At 55.3% G+C, this 15,774-nt stretch overlaps 1 protein-coding gene across 1 annotated transcript in view; it reads right to left on the bottom strand.

The window, feature by feature from the left end:
• Nucleotides 1-15,774, bottom strand: part of PLEKHA6 (pleckstrin homology domain containing A6) — a 47,909-nt gene that overhangs the window by 20,635 nt on the left and 11,500 nt on the right. Inside the window, exons 6-10 of the mRNA XM_045298184.1 lie at nt 12,394-12,596; nt 9,233-9,718; nt 5,884-6,400; nt 5,467-5,553; nt 4,337-4,390 (exon numbers count right to left, since the gene is read on the bottom strand). Coding sequence (XP_045154119.1) covers nt 4,337-4,390; nt 5,467-5,553; nt 5,884-6,400; nt 9,233-9,718; nt 12,394-12,596 — 1,347 coding nt within the window. The remainder of the gene's footprint in view (nt 1-4,336; nt 4,391-5,466; nt 5,554-5,883; nt 6,401-9,232; nt 9,719-12,393; nt 12,597-15,774) is intronic.

Consider the following 15,774-nt stretch of genomic DNA (forward strand, 5'->3'; position numbering starts at 1 on the left):
AGCAGCAGTCGGAAAAGGCTCATCTCCTCGAATCTGAATTCATTTGAAAAGAAAACCTGGGGCCCGCTCTCTGGCCAGATCATCACCAACAAATGGGGGCAGGCCCCTCTCCCTGCGCCCTGCCCAAGCCCTTGGTGCTAGAGTAGGAAGGATGGCTAGGCAGGGTTTCCAGAGCTGGGCTGGAAGCATCCATGACGCTCTTGGGTGATGCTAGGGAGCGGACAAAGGGGCCAGACCAAGCGAGTCACGTTAAAGGGACGTCAGCTGTTGGAACACTGCTTTCCACTTGTTAGCGTGCTGGGAAAGGCTATTGGTCAGATGACAAAACAAAGGAAGAGAGAGGTGGGGGCGGGCAGGGAGGAGGGATGGGGAGGGAGAGAGGGGTGAGGCAGGGAGAAGGCAGGCCAACCAAAACACGCAGAAATGCCGTCATTTCCCCGCTGGCTCCAGGGCGAGGACATCCCAAAGCCAATGGGATGGGGTGCCCTATACTGTGTCCCTTTAACTCGACTGTCCCAAAGGAGAGGGCAGCAGAAGGCAGCGACTGTTCCAAAGCAGAGGGCAGCAGAAGGCAGCGGGGGTGCATGCGGTGAGCAGGTCTGTTGGGAGGGGAAGTGAGCGAGGGGAGGGGAGATGGAGGCGTCTTGGGGAAGAGCTTGTAGGGGTCGCAGGGAGGAGCTCCCTGTGTTTGCTGCCACTCTTGAACCAATCTTGGTTGGACCCACACTGCCCTTCCTCCCTCTGACCCCTTTTTAAGCAGGAGCCCCCACTCAGCCTGGGCGCTACAGCACATCAACAAGTAGGGTCCCATCTGAAGTGCGGTAGCCTTTTTCAAAGCCTTCGTAAGGTCTTTATCCCGGTTTTTTACCACTTTTTTTTTTTTTACTATGGTGATTGAACCAGCTTTTCAAAGAGCACTTGGTGCATGAGGCTGGCACACTCTTTGTAAGGGAGTTAAAGACATCAACCACATTGTCCAGAAGGACACAAGCTCAAGTCCACTTCTCCCTTCTTGGATTCTGTGTGTGTGTGGGTGTGTTTATTGTAGGAGGGCCATTTGCATATGTGATACAAATGTAGATGGTGTGGTGCGTGGTATACATGTGTGTCTATGTTTACGTCTGCTGTCTGTGTTTGTGGCTATGGCACACGCACACACGTGTGTGCGGTATGTGGAGAGGTACATGTGTCTATAGAGAGACAGGGACCAGGCAGCTTGACCAACACACCAAGCTTTGAGAAGGCAAGGGAGACACGGGCCCTTTTGGGCACCCACTGACCTCGCGCTCTCTCGCAAACAAGCGGATCCAAAGCGACCAAGGACCCACAGTGTGTGCACCCCTGCTCTGCCCCCACCCATGCTGGGGCTGCGGGGGCTCTAGGTCCTGCCTCTAAGGCATTTCCCTGTGCCACCTCCTGTTTCTCCAAAGTGGAGGAGAAGCTAGAAGATGCTAGAAAGCTCTCCGCACAGGGAGTGATGCTCTGTGAAACACTGTGAGTTTGGGAAGGAGGAAACTTCTGGCTGCCATCGCCATCAACAAGGCCGGACAAGTGCCCTCCTGCACAGTCTCACGGAATCTCCCAAGAGGCCTGCGAGGGAGAAAACGCAGGTTCTACACGGTTCGCTTCATGAGGCAGAACACAAAGACCCAGAGAGGTGATATGACATTTCCAACCTTTTTTTTTTAAGTCCTGTATGTGACAGAGCTGGAACTGGAGTGCCGACATCTACCAATGGCTTCTAGATTCTTCTCATCATGCCCACTGACTTTGTAAGAAGATGACCCCTGACCTAGGAGGGGAACTCTTGAAAGATTATTTCTATAGCCCCTAGATCAATGGCCTAGCTCTTCTTTGAGGTGTGAAGCCCCAGGAAGGGACTCCCCCTCCCCCACGTGTTTTACTGAATGCCTGGCCAGTCAGGCATTGTGGGTGGTGGCCAGTTGGTGTCCCCCTGGGGTGGTGCACACAGTTAAAGTACCTGACAACTAACTGAAAGATTATATGTTCAAGTCACCCTGAGGTGCCCTGGAGTAAAGGACTGGTGATCTACTTCCAGAAAAAAACAGCTATTAAAAAAAAAACTATGGAGCACAATTCTACTTTGACACCCATATGGTCATCATTAGGCAGTATCAGCTCCATAGAAACTATTCTTTCTCTTTTTCTGCCACCCACATAGGCCACAGACAGACCCTGACCAGAAACTGGAAAAATGGAAGCAGAATGTCTGAGTCCTGACCCCACCACTACCTGGCACACTACCTTGATTCCTGCTGATTAAAGTACAGCTATGTAGTAATGGCTCCCTGAAACCTAGGGGCACAGTGATTAAGTGTGCGGCAGCTAACCAAAAAGTCAGCAGTTCAAACCCACCAGCTGCTCTGCCGGAGAAAGATGTGGCAGGCCGCTTCCAGACTCCAGCCTTGAAAACACGATGGGGTGGTTTTACACTGTCTGAAAGGGTCATAATCAGTTTTGATCGACTCACTGGCAGTGAGATGCCCTGGTGGTACTGTGGGTAGGCATTTGGGCTGCTAACTGCAAGGTCAGCAGTTCAAACTCACTAGCTGAACCTTGTGAGAATGAGGAGGCTGTCTGCTCCGATTAAGATTAGTCTCAATATCAGAGCTTAAATTCTGAACACCCACTTTGCAAAAGGCTATGGATAGCAGTGGAAGCCCCAGATTCATTTGTGGGGTCCACGCATGGATGAAGCCTCCCATGAGTCCCCGCTGGCTATTGTCCAGGGAGGTGAACAGCCTTATGCACAGACAGGGAGCCCATCGTGGCAGGTCAAGTCAGGTCTATGCTTTAGCATTTGATCTCCCTCGTGACCCATCTTCTAGTTGTTTCATTTTTTCACATTTTCTACATGTGTTCAGATTGATGTTTTTCATTTTATCTGGTCATTGCTGCTGTTGCTTGGCTTCTCGTTTTTGTTTAGGGGAATTGGTTGTGGATGAAACCAGGACCGGTACATCTACAGAGAGAGTAACTGGATTGATGATAATCCCCTAGGGGCAAGATAATAACTGGATTGATAATCCCCTAGGGGCATGGCAGGGAGGTTGGGGGAAATGGGGAGCTAGCAACAACAAGTTCAAGAAGGGAAGAAAATGTTCAGAAATCGGTTGTGGTGGTGATGGTGCAGCTCTCCTTCGGATGACTGGACGATTCGGGGTGCACTCATACGGGGTGCGCTCATACGTGAAGCATCTGCCAGGAAGACTGCTTAAACTACCTTGTCAAAAAAGATCGGATCTCCAACACGCTGTATGGAGTCACCAAGGGCCGGGGGGGCTTGGTGGTTTTTTGGTTTATGCCTTTGCATCCTCAGCTGTGAACTGGAGGGTAACTACGAGATCTACACCAGGTCAGGTGGTGAGAAAACGTGAAATGGGTTAGAATCTGTAAACTGCTCAAAAGCGCCTAAGGCAGAGAGGAAACTGAGGGGCTGACTGGAGCTCTCTGAGATGCCTGCCCACCCCATCGTTTTTTTTTGGGGGGGACCTGGTTGCTGCTGTTATTATTGTTATCTCCACCACCCCAGGCTGCCTCCCAGGACAAAGGCACGCACTTCTGCACCCCTCATGGCTCGTAGCACAGGGCGGAACAGAGGGCTGTGTGCTCCCGTGGGAAGGCCAGCAGCCATTCCCCTCTGTGGCACATTAGCAATATGACTTGGGAGCGGCCACTGCCTCTTCCTGTTCCTTATTTGCAAAACTGGGCGGGTCATGCCCACTGGGTCGACCGTGCTGGGTTCTTGAGAGCTCGTGAGCTGTGTATGCAAGAGGGTTTGCAGAGGAGCTGACGGACACATGGGGTTCAAACTGCTTTAAAATCATCCCCGGGCAGGCCGAGAGACCTCCGTTTATGAAGTATGGCCTTGAGTGATCTCTGGAATATGCTAGAATAATCTCTTGGACTGAGGCTGAGCGAAAGCCCTAGCATTTTAGACCTTAACACAGAGCTCCCCACCCCCCTCCACCTCTGCTCCCCACACCACACACACACACACATCCCTTCCTCTCCAGCAAAAATGCAAATTCCCACCTGCCTCCCGGGGGTAGCTCCATCTGGGCTGAAAGCTGGTGAGATATGAGGTGGCATTCATTATTCATGTGGTCATTTCTTATTCTCCTTTCCCCAGGAAACGCCCAGCTGCCCGAAAGGGCTTTGAAGAGAAGGGGTGAGAAGGAGCAAACCGAAATACAAGCCGCTGCGTTGTGCCAGCCCAGGTTGTGCAATGGATGGAGGAGGAGGGCTGGGAAGGGGGCAAGGAGGCATGATGGGGGGAGGCAGTGGGATGGCATGGGGCACCAGCTCTGCCTACCTGCTGATCCAAATACTCTAGGTTTCTTTGCAACTGAAGGTCTAAAAGTTCATCCTACCCGGAGCCCGAGGCCAATAGGCCAAACAGCAACACAAACAAACAGGAACACAACAAAAGAAAACAACAACGGGGGAGGAAGAAGAAGTACAGCCGTTAGCAGGTGAGGACAGGGAGGCCTCTCTTTGCCCCTGAGGATTCTGGGCAGGGAAACGGGTGAAGCTGCGGGCAGTCCCAGTTCTCCTGGACACTCCCAGCTAGGGGAGGGGGCATGTAGGCACCACTGAAATGCTCTTGGCAGTGCCTCTTACGGGGGTGGGGGTGGGGGTGGGGGTGGGGAAGGGGTGTCTGCATTTTCTGGAAAAAATTCACTGCCATTTACTGTAGGCTAAGGCTCTAGGGCTGGGCTGCTGGCAGAATCAGAGAGAGAGAGAGAGAGAGAGAGAGAGAGCGAGAGAGAGGGGCTGCAGCCTGTACACACTGCCTGTCAAGGCCTCCTCCACCTGCCTGCCTACCGAATCATGTGCAGGGAGGGGGTGAGCTGCAGGCCCTTGGGGACAGGGATTCTTGTCACCAGTGTTTCTCTCTCCCCATCCTGCCCAGGTGGAGCCAGCTGTGTCGGTTCTCCAGGTAGAGAGAGGCCACAATTCGGAGAACCGAAGAATTCCAAGCAGAGACATGGGTGGAACGGGGAGAGGAGAGGGGGCGGTGCAATAAGGAGCATCTTCCTCGTCCTTCACCTACAGTGGACCCCTATGAAAGGGATGCATCAGGGGAAGGAGTGAAAGTGGAGTGGTCTACAGGATCTGACCTGTTGCTAGGAGATTTTTCTTCCCAGCCCATCATCTAAGCACCCTCTGCCCCCCCCCCCCAAAACCAGGTTCCTTCTCCAGCCCCCTGGAGGGGGTTGGGGGGTGGGTGGGTGGCAGCTGTGCTAAGGTGTGGAGGACCAGGGCAGTGTGTGCCCCTTGATCTTGATTTTGTTCCTGCTCTGGCACAGGGGGAGAATGGGTGGTAGGGTGTGCCCCCCAGGAGGGAGGAGGTACCCAGACCCTGCAGAGAACCAGCAGGGCTGGGTCTGCTCCAGTTCTGGGTGGGAGCATAGAGGGGCGGAGAGGGAGGAGAGGACGTACCATCTTATCGTGGATCGTGGGGGATGGTGGGTAGTTGTAGGGGAACAGTCCTGCAGGGACTGGCCGCCTGTCTCCCAGGTAATCATACTAGAAGAGAAAGGGAAGTGGAGAGGTGAAGGGTCTGGCTGGGACACAGACATCCCCACAATCTGCAGTGAGAGGTCAGAGAAGACCCTAAAGTACAGTGGACAGCAGCTTCTGTGGCCAGCTGCGTGTCCCCTCTTAGAGACAGCCTAGTCTGGGAAATGCCTACAAAGAAGTCTCCTTTTGGATGGCCCCAGGCCCCTCTTGTGAGCCAGTGGGCCCCTGGTCAGCATCCTTGGTCCTCCTGTGGCCTGGGTGCGCCAGCCTCTCCGTCTGCTGAGGCTCTAGGGACCCGGCAGGTGGCCAACGAGGGGCAGGCTGGCAGCAGCTCACCTTGGGGGAACTGATGGATCGTCGCATGACGTAGGCGGCGGGGTCTGCGTAGATGTCCTCGCTGCGGGGTGGCAGCCGCTCAAAGCGGGCGCTGGGTGAGCGGGCCGGGGAGTAAATGCGGGCGCGGCTGTAGGAGCCCTGGCTGGGCGAGCGGGGCACGGAGTGGGAGCGGGGCTGCAGGGACAGACGGCGCAGCGAGCCCGAGGCAGCGTCCAGCTCGTCGTAATAGACGGGCTGCCGGGAGGGGCTGGGGATCCAGACGGTGCCGTCCTGCCGCCCGTAGCCGGAGGACTCCTTCCACTCCCGCAGCTGGTAGGCAGCCCCGCCCCCGTTGCGGAAGGAGTGGCGCTTGTCCTCCAGGGCCCAGGACGGGCTGATGCGATCGTAGGCGGGCATGGAACAGATGCTGTCCGGCCGCACGCCCGGGGGGTAGTACTGGTAATCGTCCGGGTACTGCGGGGTATAGGGTCCATAGTATTCTGGGATCCTTCGGGGCATGGGGTAGAACCTAGAGGGGCTGAGAAAGAGGGCACTTGGGGTCAGGAAGCCAAACAAAGCAGGGGTACTCCCCCCTCCCCACCTCCCACGTCCCACCCCCACCCGAGGTCCAGCAGCCTAGAGCAAGTTTGAATGAGCAGGGTGAACCCAGGTAGACGCACAGGGGTCCCCAACAGGATAATTGTATGAGGTCTGCTCCCCTGCAAGTGTAGGGGGACCCACCCCATCCTCAAAGCTCCATCTCTCAAACAGGTCCCCCAGGAATGGCATCATTTAGAACTTTGTGGTAGTTACATAATTTGGTGTCAATTTGGGACTTGAGAGGATTATGAGTGAAGAGGTGGAGTCTAGCCTGTCAATCAGATCACAGCCAATGAGGTCTCTGTGTGGGCATGGCCTTCTGAGATTCTGGGAACTCCTGTATTTCCTCCTTGGACTCGGGAGACTCTCTCTCTCTGCTCATTTCCGTGAGCCCACTCTCAGCTGACAAGACACATGGAGCTACACTAGACCTCTGGAGCCGGAGAAGCCACGTAGAGACCCCTACCACTGCTGAGATGCTTACACTGCCACTGGATCCACAAGACTTCCCACCCACTGGTCTGTGATCTTCCTGTGTTTGGTGTCATTGCATGTGTTTCGTGAGTCAGAAGAGGACTTTATAGATTGTTATCGGACATATGGGCCAATATCAGACTCATGGACTGGATCTGGACTGGGTTGGGATGTTTTCTCAATATTCAACTGCTCTTGTATATAAAGCTCTTTCTTATCCACATGAGTGTGTGTCTATGAATTTGTTTCTCTAGTCTACCCGGACTGACACAAACTTCAATCCTTGTCTGTTTACATAAAATCCCCCTGGAAAGGACTGTAAACCCTACTAGCCCACTCCAACTCCGTGTGAATCCATCTGTCAGGGCCGTTCATCCGAGCAGGTCTGCCTGAGGGACAATGGGACCGTCCACCAGGCTCTCAAAGGGCGACAGTGGAGGAGGGGCAGAGAGGGATGCACCCCTGGTTTGACTATCTGGTCAAGGGCAGAACCCGGGGGTTCCTTGGACCCTCTCCCTGAGCAGACCAGAACCCCCAAGGCCTCAGACCACTGGCTGGGCCCAGGGACTCAGGCTACTAGGGGGCATGTTCTTCACAGGCCCCTAGGCCTTCTGGAGGCTACTGCATGTGGTCCCTGGGGCTGCCCAGAGCCCCGAGGAGGGGAATGCTATGAGAAGTATCTTCAAATATTTCAAAGCCAGATAAAGACTCGATGGGCAGCCCTGGTGGTGGAGTGGGTCAGCAGTTCAAACCCACCGGCTACTCTGCAGGAAAAAGATAGAGACTGCCTGCTCCCGGAAAGCTTTACAGCCGCCGAAACTCCAAGTTCTGTTCTGCTGTACAGGGTCGCTATGAGAAGGGGCCAGCTTGATGGCTGGTTGGTTATTGATTCATCCATTCATTCGTCTGTTTGCTTATTTTTGGCAGAAGGCAGACCTGGTACCAAGAGGGCAACCTCTTGGTAGTTTTTGTTGTTGTGTTTTGTCTTTTTTGCATTCACTTCATATACATAATGGCTTCCAAACAATTGCTGCTCTTGCTAGCCACCATCCAATCCAATCAGTCCTTGGACTGAGGGTAACCCCATACACACTGGCATCAGGCGGTTGTGATCTATGATCCATGGGGTTCACCTTGACTGAGTCTGGGGGAAGTAGATCGCCACATCTCTCTTCCTAGTCCTAGTCTGGGAGCTCCACCAAAACCTATCCAGCGTCAAAGCTATACTGGTCCCTCACCGGCAGGTGAATGGTGGCTGTGCACAAAGCGCACTTGCTAGGAATTGAACCCGGGTCTCCCCGGTGGAAGGCGAGTGCTCTGCCACCGAACCACCGCTGTGCCCTGCGAGCTGTTAGAGAACTCGAGTGGGTTGGGCTTGTGGTCCGTGAGCCTTGTGTTCTAAGAGGGGCTACAGCATCGGTTCTCAACCTGTGGGTCGAGACCCCTTTGGGGGTCGAACGACCCTTTCCCAGGGGTCGCCTAAGACCCTCGTAAAACACATAAATATTTCAAATATATAATTACATATTACTTTGTGATTAATCACTATGCTTTAATTATGTTTAATTGTGCTCAATTTGTAACAATGAAAATACATCCTGCACATCAGATATTTACATGACAATTCATAATAGTAGCAAAATGACAGTTATGAAGTAGCAACGAAAATAATCTTATGAAAAGAAAATAATCTTATGGTTGGGAAAGGGGTTCACCACAACGTGAGGAACTGTGTTAAAGGGTCTCAGCATTAGGAAGGTTGAGAACCACTGGTCTAAAGCCTGGGCAGATAGGTGACCACAATGCTCTTTGATCCCTTCCCATGACGGAGCACCCTGCCCGATACAGTCCTAGAAGATGGGTCCCCCTCCCCCCCACATAGGTTGGGAGGCACTGGAGAAACACACAGTGACCGCAACAATGGACTTGGGAATCCCACTGACCATGAAACTGGTGCAGGGGCGGGCGTTTTGTTCTGACATGTGTAGGGTCGCCATAAGCCAAAGCCAACTGGACGGCCATGAACCACAGCCACTGTGTGACTGGCACTGCCTGTCCCTTGCGAAGGGGCACCGGGCTCCTTCTGGAGGAACGGAGTAGACTGAGACCATCACCAAGAACAGGAGCCAGGCCCTGACGATGGAGCTGGGCAGTGGGAAAGAATTTGGGGATGCTGGGAATCATGGAGCTTCCTTGAAGCCCATTTCCTGAGCCTTTCCAAAAAGTAGTGCTTCACAGTGTTACTGCTACCCTTAGCCACAGCACCCCCTCAATGCTCCCCAGCCCTGGGACTCACCTCCGAAGGTCTTCGGGCTGGGGCACCCCCCGGCGGAGATTGACCCACTGCTGAAGCTGGCTCATGGAGCTCTTGCGTTGGGCGATTTTGTCAGGGTTGGTGCGGGGTGGGAAGCTCTGCCGGTGGCCCCCACTCTCTGCACTCTCCTGAGGCGGGAAAGCCGTGCTCCCTGGTCGGCTTGGAGAGCTATAAGGCCAGCCATTGGGCTGGCCGGCCCGCTCCCCACCCCCTGGGATCCTTGGGCCGTCTGGGTAAGGGCTGCCGGGCTCGGAGGCTGGGTCTGGTCCAGCTTGGATACCGTTGGCTTTCACCAGAGGCTCCTTCTTGACGTCGGGCCTCTCGGGCCTCCTCTCTGTTTTCTCGCAGCCTCGGCCGTCACCCTCCCCTCGAGTCTTGGCCTCTGGCTCGGGCTTGGCAAGGTGGTTGTGTGGCTGCTGGGGGTGGTGTTTGCTGGGTGGGATGTTCTCTGAGTCTGGCTTCTCATGGCTGCAGGATGCCAAGGGAGATGTTGTGAGTGACTCCAGCCTAGGATGGAGTTGGGCGGGGAATGGTAGACTGAGGAGGAGACAGGAGGGGAGACAGGCGGGCAGGGAGGTGCCAAGGGAAACGGGGTTCAACGAATTGCCATTCTGTTCACGGACTCTTATCGCTTTACCTCGGTGCTTTAGCCAACACTGGGCACTTACTAGAAAACACAATCCTCTCCTGCCTAGGAGCCTCCAGGGGTGTGTGGGGGCATGTATTTGGTGCCCATCAAAAGGTTGGAGGGGCAAGCTAACCCAGAGGTGTCTCGGAAGAAAGGCCGGGTGACTGAATTCCCAAAGACCGGCCACTGAGGCTTCCTGTGCCACATGTGGGCTTGGGGTTGCCAAGAAGCAGAGTCACCTTGCTGGCTACTGATTGTGTTTTATAGTTTGACTTTTGATGGTTGGTGATGTCCAGCATCCCTGGACTTCCCTCTGAGTCACTCTCCACTCCGTCCCGTGGGCTTACTTTGAGCGCAGCCTTGAGGCTCTGGTTAAACACGCCCTCGGTAGCACTTACATAATTGCAATGTCAACTTCATATATAAGAATGAAGGGCTGGAGTCTAGCCTGTCAATCGGGTCACAGCCTGGTGATCCCTCTCATGAGGATTCTGGGACTTCCTCTCTTCCTCTTTCCTGCTGTTGAGAAACTCGGAGAGCTAGAGGAGTCACGTGGAGACCTGCACCAGCGTGGGTGATACTTCCACCGCCATTGGATCCACAAGATTTTCTACCCACCGGCCTGTGATCCTCCTGCATTCAGCAACAATGCATGTGTTATGTGAGTCCGAAGAGAAATTGATGGACTAGTATCGAACTTATGGGCCAATATTGGACTTATAGACTAGATCTGGACTGGGCTGGGATGGTTTCTCAATATACAATTGCTCTTTGATAGAAAGCTCTCTCTTACACACATATGAATGTCTCTGGATTTGTTTCTCTAGTCCACCTGGACTAACGGCCTCCATCAAGACCTGCACCACGACTAGCCTCTGTTGTCTGGCCTGCTGCAGGCAACTTGGACTTCTCTACCAGCATTTTAGTCAGTTGCCACCCCGAATGTTCTAGTCACAAAGCCCTGTTATCTACCGACTCTCTCTTGCCCTCTGGAAGTTCCTTGGCTTCCACGAATCTTGGGCTCCATGAATCTGACAAATGGGGTGTAACACCTCCCCTCATCGGGCTGTTGTGAGAGAAGCCCTGGAAAGAGCCAAGGGCAGGCCTACCTATCCACAGCATCAGAGGCCCATGCATGTGGGAACCTCCTTCTCCAGTTTCACCAGGACTGGCTTCCCACTAGAACCCAAGCGACGCAAGGGCAGGAACCAGGCCAGGCGCCTCCTTCCTGGTGCCCCTAGTGCCCGGCCTAATGCTTCACACAGGCAATCATAGTACACAGCCGTGACGCCAGTGCTTGAGCCTCTGGAGCCGCGACCCTGGGTTGAACCGAAGATGGAAACTCAGCACACTTGGCAAATTCAAGGGTCCTTATAATATACTCGTATATTCAAGGGTCCTTGTATAACATACATCAGATAATATTTAGTATATGCTATATGATATAAATCACATCATTTATATATAATACTTATATACCTGTAAGTGTTACACGCACACTTGACGTACTCAAGGGTCCTTATGGAAACATTGCTTGGTAAGCATTTCTAGGACATGCAAACAGACTCCTGAAGTCTGCACTGCCAAACTCACTCCTCTGGGTCCCTCTCACACACCTGACTCCAGACTGCAAACCTGGGGAAGGCAGAGACCAGTGCTGAGCCTGCGGACGCAGAAGGGCCTGAGGGTTTCCTACACGCTCAGTATGTTACGGGTAGTCCCCACGGCAGCCCTGCGAGGTAGGAGACCAAGGCCTGTTCCGCAAGGAGAGCCTAGTTCTCAGGGGGTGCCGTGAGCTGCCCTGAGGCACCCTGCGGTGAGCTCCCAGCCAGGCTGGGATTCACACTTGTGTCCGCCTGCCTTCAAAGGCCCCGTGCATGAGCACATGCCCGGCATTTCCTGGAGCCTCGGGAAAGGGCCCTGGCCAGGCCCTGGTGAGATGGTGGTTCTAGGCAGCGGAGGAGAGGCCTGAGCACGGGCGGGAGGCCATGTGGGACTTCATCACTGACGAGGCAACACAGGGTCCCAGCTCCCCTGAGGGCTGACGCGTGACAAATGCCGTTTTAAGTTCACTTGAAAGACGTGTTGGCTGTCAGGCTGGTGGGCTCCCAATCTGGAAGGAAAACCCCAACCAGAAACCAGGTGCTTCCAAGTCAATTCCAACTCATGGCAGGTGTCCGCGTGCGCGCATGCGCGCACGCCACAGAATTTTCAGTGGCTGTTATTTTTGTTTGTTTGTTTGTTTTTCACAGCCAGGCCTTTCTTCTGAGCCCCCCAGGTGGCTTCACATCTTCAGTCTTTATTTAGCTTAGCAGCTGAGCACAGTAACCCTCTGAGCCACCCAGGGTCTTCTGAAGCACAGAGCAGGCCCCTGCTTTGGGGGCTAGGTGCAGGCCCCCTACTCCCGGTGCTCCAGAGCTCCATGCTGCCCTCTGCCAGGACCCAGAGGGGGCATGTCTCCAGTCCTCCTCTTTCTCGAGCATCCCGCCCCCCTTCCGGATAGCCCATCACTCACTTTTGGCGCACAGCCTGGGGCACCGACTTCTGGGCTGGGGGGATCTGGACTCGGGCGGCCTCCCCCATGGCCTGGATCCAGGCCTCCTGCTCTTCGGGGCTCTCGGCACTGAAGAAGTAAGTTCGGACCCCCGCGTGCTCGGCCTGTGGGGAGAGGCAGCGCACCGAGCTGGCCCCGGCCTGGTCCAGCCAGCACACGGTCACCTGTAGGGGGAGGCATGAACAGCCCAGGGCAGTTGGTCAGGCAGGCCATTCCCTTGACCTGCAACAGGTTTCCCAGGTGGGCACAGTGAAGAGAGTGGCCCAAAGCCAACCCGAGGGGCCCAGCCGCCACCCTGCTATCTGCCTTGGCTGGCTCTCTGGTACCGCTTGATGACCCAAGATCCAGGTAAGCTTACCTGGCCGGCCTGAGGTGATTACAAACAAGTAGCAGGGACAATTACCACGCCCACTCTCCCCCTCATAGGTCATCTTTGGTCGGAAGGGCAATTAATCAACATCTGGGAAGACCCCCACCCCTCCTCCCAGCACATGCCAATTCCCATGCCAGCAGCACCGCTGGGAAGCTGGCACCATCTTTCCCACGGAGAGGCAGCTCCTCCTCTCTCCATGGGCATGCAAGGGGCATGCACTGGCATTCGGACGGGGCACACTACCTAGTCGGTGGCCGTGAGCAGGCAAGGCAGGCGGGAACCCAGAGAGAGCTCCTGTCCAGAGGAGGGGTCCTCACGCAGTCAGAGGAGGGCGAAGGAGAGAACAGGCACAGGTGAACCAAACACCAGAGCGAGAGGCAGGAGGGGACGACCATGAGGCCGGGAACGTGGAGGAGCACAGGGCAGGGGACCGGCTGCCCCAGTCAACGAGGGGTCCCCAAAGGGGTAACAGCACCCAGCACCGCCCAGCTCAGCCCCCCATGATGGGACAGAGGAGAGTTTGTACCAAGGGGATTTGCGCTGCTGGTGGAGGGCGTGGTCCAGGGAGCTAAACTCGGACCCCAGCCCTTCCCTGCCATTTCCTGAGACCGCACAGAAGACACACTCTCGCTCTGGCCTGTGCGACGGAGAAGGGCTACCTGATGAAACCGGGGCTCTTAGGCCGCGGGAAAGAGATGCTCCTCCCAGGCTAGACAACGCCCGGGACAACAGAGCCTCTTCTAGCCGAGACCGTCAATATCCCCCACCCTCCCTATTGGCCCCATTCTACAGGGTTCCTGCTGCCCCCTCACTCCAGCCTCAGTCAGGCTCCTGCAGGGCTAAGTCCAAGGTCTTCTGAGGTTGGAAGGAGAGAAGGCTGGGCCCCTCTCACCAAGACCCCCGCCCCACTGAGCTGTACTGTTAACCCCACACAGAGTGCTGGCCCAGCCTGGCCCTCCTGGGGTTTGGTACACAACCAAGCAGCTGCCCCGACCCCACATTTCCCAGGACTGGGTGTACCAGCTGACTAGGATGAGCCATTGCCCAGCAAAGCTGTTCTCCACGGGCAAAGAGGCGGCCTCCCTGCTCTGGCTCCAGCCAGTCTCTCTGTCCCCCACCCTCCCCTGCATGCAGGCAGAACTCAGGGAAGTGAGAGACGGGGATAAGGCTGGAGGAGGGGGGAAATGAAGGCTGTGTAGGTTGCCCAGGGCTACTGTGGCAAGGTGAGCAGCCCAGACAGGGACCTGTGGGTGTGGACTAGGATGGGGTAGTGGGGGACCTCATGGGGTGGGTTAACTATGGGCTGGGCAGTGTTTGTGTTGCAACGCTGGGGTGCCCATCACAAAAGCAGGGGGCACGTGGTACGTGCACTTGGTGGCTCACAGTCACATTGTGCGTGTGTGGGGGGCAGGGATGGGTGTGTGTGTGGGGGAACATGCTCTTAGGCCTGGGAAAAGACAAGGCCATTGATGGAGAGCTGGCTTGGAAGTATGAAAGGGGGCCAGAGCCTTACAGGAGGGGTCCCAGCGGGGGGAAGCCCTCCGAGGCCGCTAGGAAGAGGTTAAGGCATTGAGTGGCAAGCTAGGCAGGAACAGCTTCTGGCTCCTTGCTCTGAGCCATCCCAGAGCTCCCTTTGCCTTCTGAGGCCAGACAAGCCTCGTCTGTCCTGGTCCCCTCCCTGCCCCGGGGAAGAGACACTGAATAGTCACAATCAGAGTCTTAATGTGGCAGGGCCCTTCAAAGGGGCAGGAGCAGGGGGCGCCGGCATGGGCACGGCAGTAATGTCTGGGGTTTATGGAGCGGGGTGTTTATCGGATGCCCACAGCCAGCAGAGTTCTGTGCTGGGGTGCTGCGTGCCTGTGCGCAGGCCTGGTGGGGAGGGTGAGACAGGCTGTGATTGTGTGTGGGGGGGTGTGTGCATCTGTGTACAACAAGGCCGCTTGTTGTTGGCTAAACAGCCTGTGCCTACTTCCCCAGCTAGATCCCGGCTTCCCGGAGTCAGTCTTATTAATGGTTCATTCTGTTCACACCTCCGGCACACAGGGCCCTGGGAGGCTGGCAACTAATTAGGAGACATCAAAGCCTCCTTGTCCCCCAGAGCAGTACCTGCGTATGCTGCCGCCTCTGTTGTGTGGTCATGAGAAAGTGGGCTGAAGGGCAGTCAAGGTCAAGAGTTCCCCCGGGCTCTAAGAGCTGGGACGCGGACCTGGTGTGAGCTGCAGGCCCTATCAGTTACTATCTGGGGGCTTGGGGAGAGAAAAGGGTTTTCTCCTAAGACGTGTGTGTCTGGTCAATATGATTGTTTTTTTTTGTTTTGTTTTTTCTATTTGGAGAGTTAAAAAGAACCTAGGATTAAAAAAAATTTTTAAACCTATGACTTTTGTCTTATAAAATACAAAAAACCCACGGGGTGTTTATTATTTCAAATGGGTCCCGAATTTTTAAATATGGAAAGCCACTGGCCTCGGCAGGCACATCTTTGATGGGTGGGACTGTGCAGGGCGCTGAGGGCAGGCGGAGGGCGGGGACGGTTGTGTCAGGTCTGATTATTGTCCACAGAAGGTGCGATCTCGTCATTGTAATGAACTGTGAGCTCCAATATTCCCCAGAGGTTTGAAGTGCAAGCAAACCTGATGCAGGCCCAGGCCCCTGGGACCAAGGAGGGTGGAAGGGGCCTCTGACCCCCTCCAGCCCACAGCCCCTGCCTCTGCTGTGAGGCATTCCAAGCGCCAGGCCACTGGGCAGAGGGACCACGGCTGAAGGGGTGGCCATTGCTTCCATGGGAGCATAGCTCTGTGGCCCAACCACACCCCGAGGAGAAAGAGGAGTGATCCCCTCAGAGACCCAGCTGGACAATTGCCTTGAGTAAGTCCAGGGGCTATTGCCCCCTGCCCCCTCTCCCCACCACTAGCACGTAAGATCCCTGAGAGAGACAACACCCCAGTCCCCTCACCCGCCCGGCCTGGGAG

Source organism: Echinops telfairi, unplaced genomic scaffold (assembly GCF_000313985.2).
Source record: "Echinops telfairi isolate 266 unplaced genomic scaffold, ASM31398v2 ScPeMD7_7424;HRSCAF=8462, whole genome shotgun sequence".
Classification (NCBI taxonomy): Eukaryota; Metazoa; Chordata; class Mammalia; order Afrosoricida; family Tenrecidae; genus Echinops; species Echinops telfairi.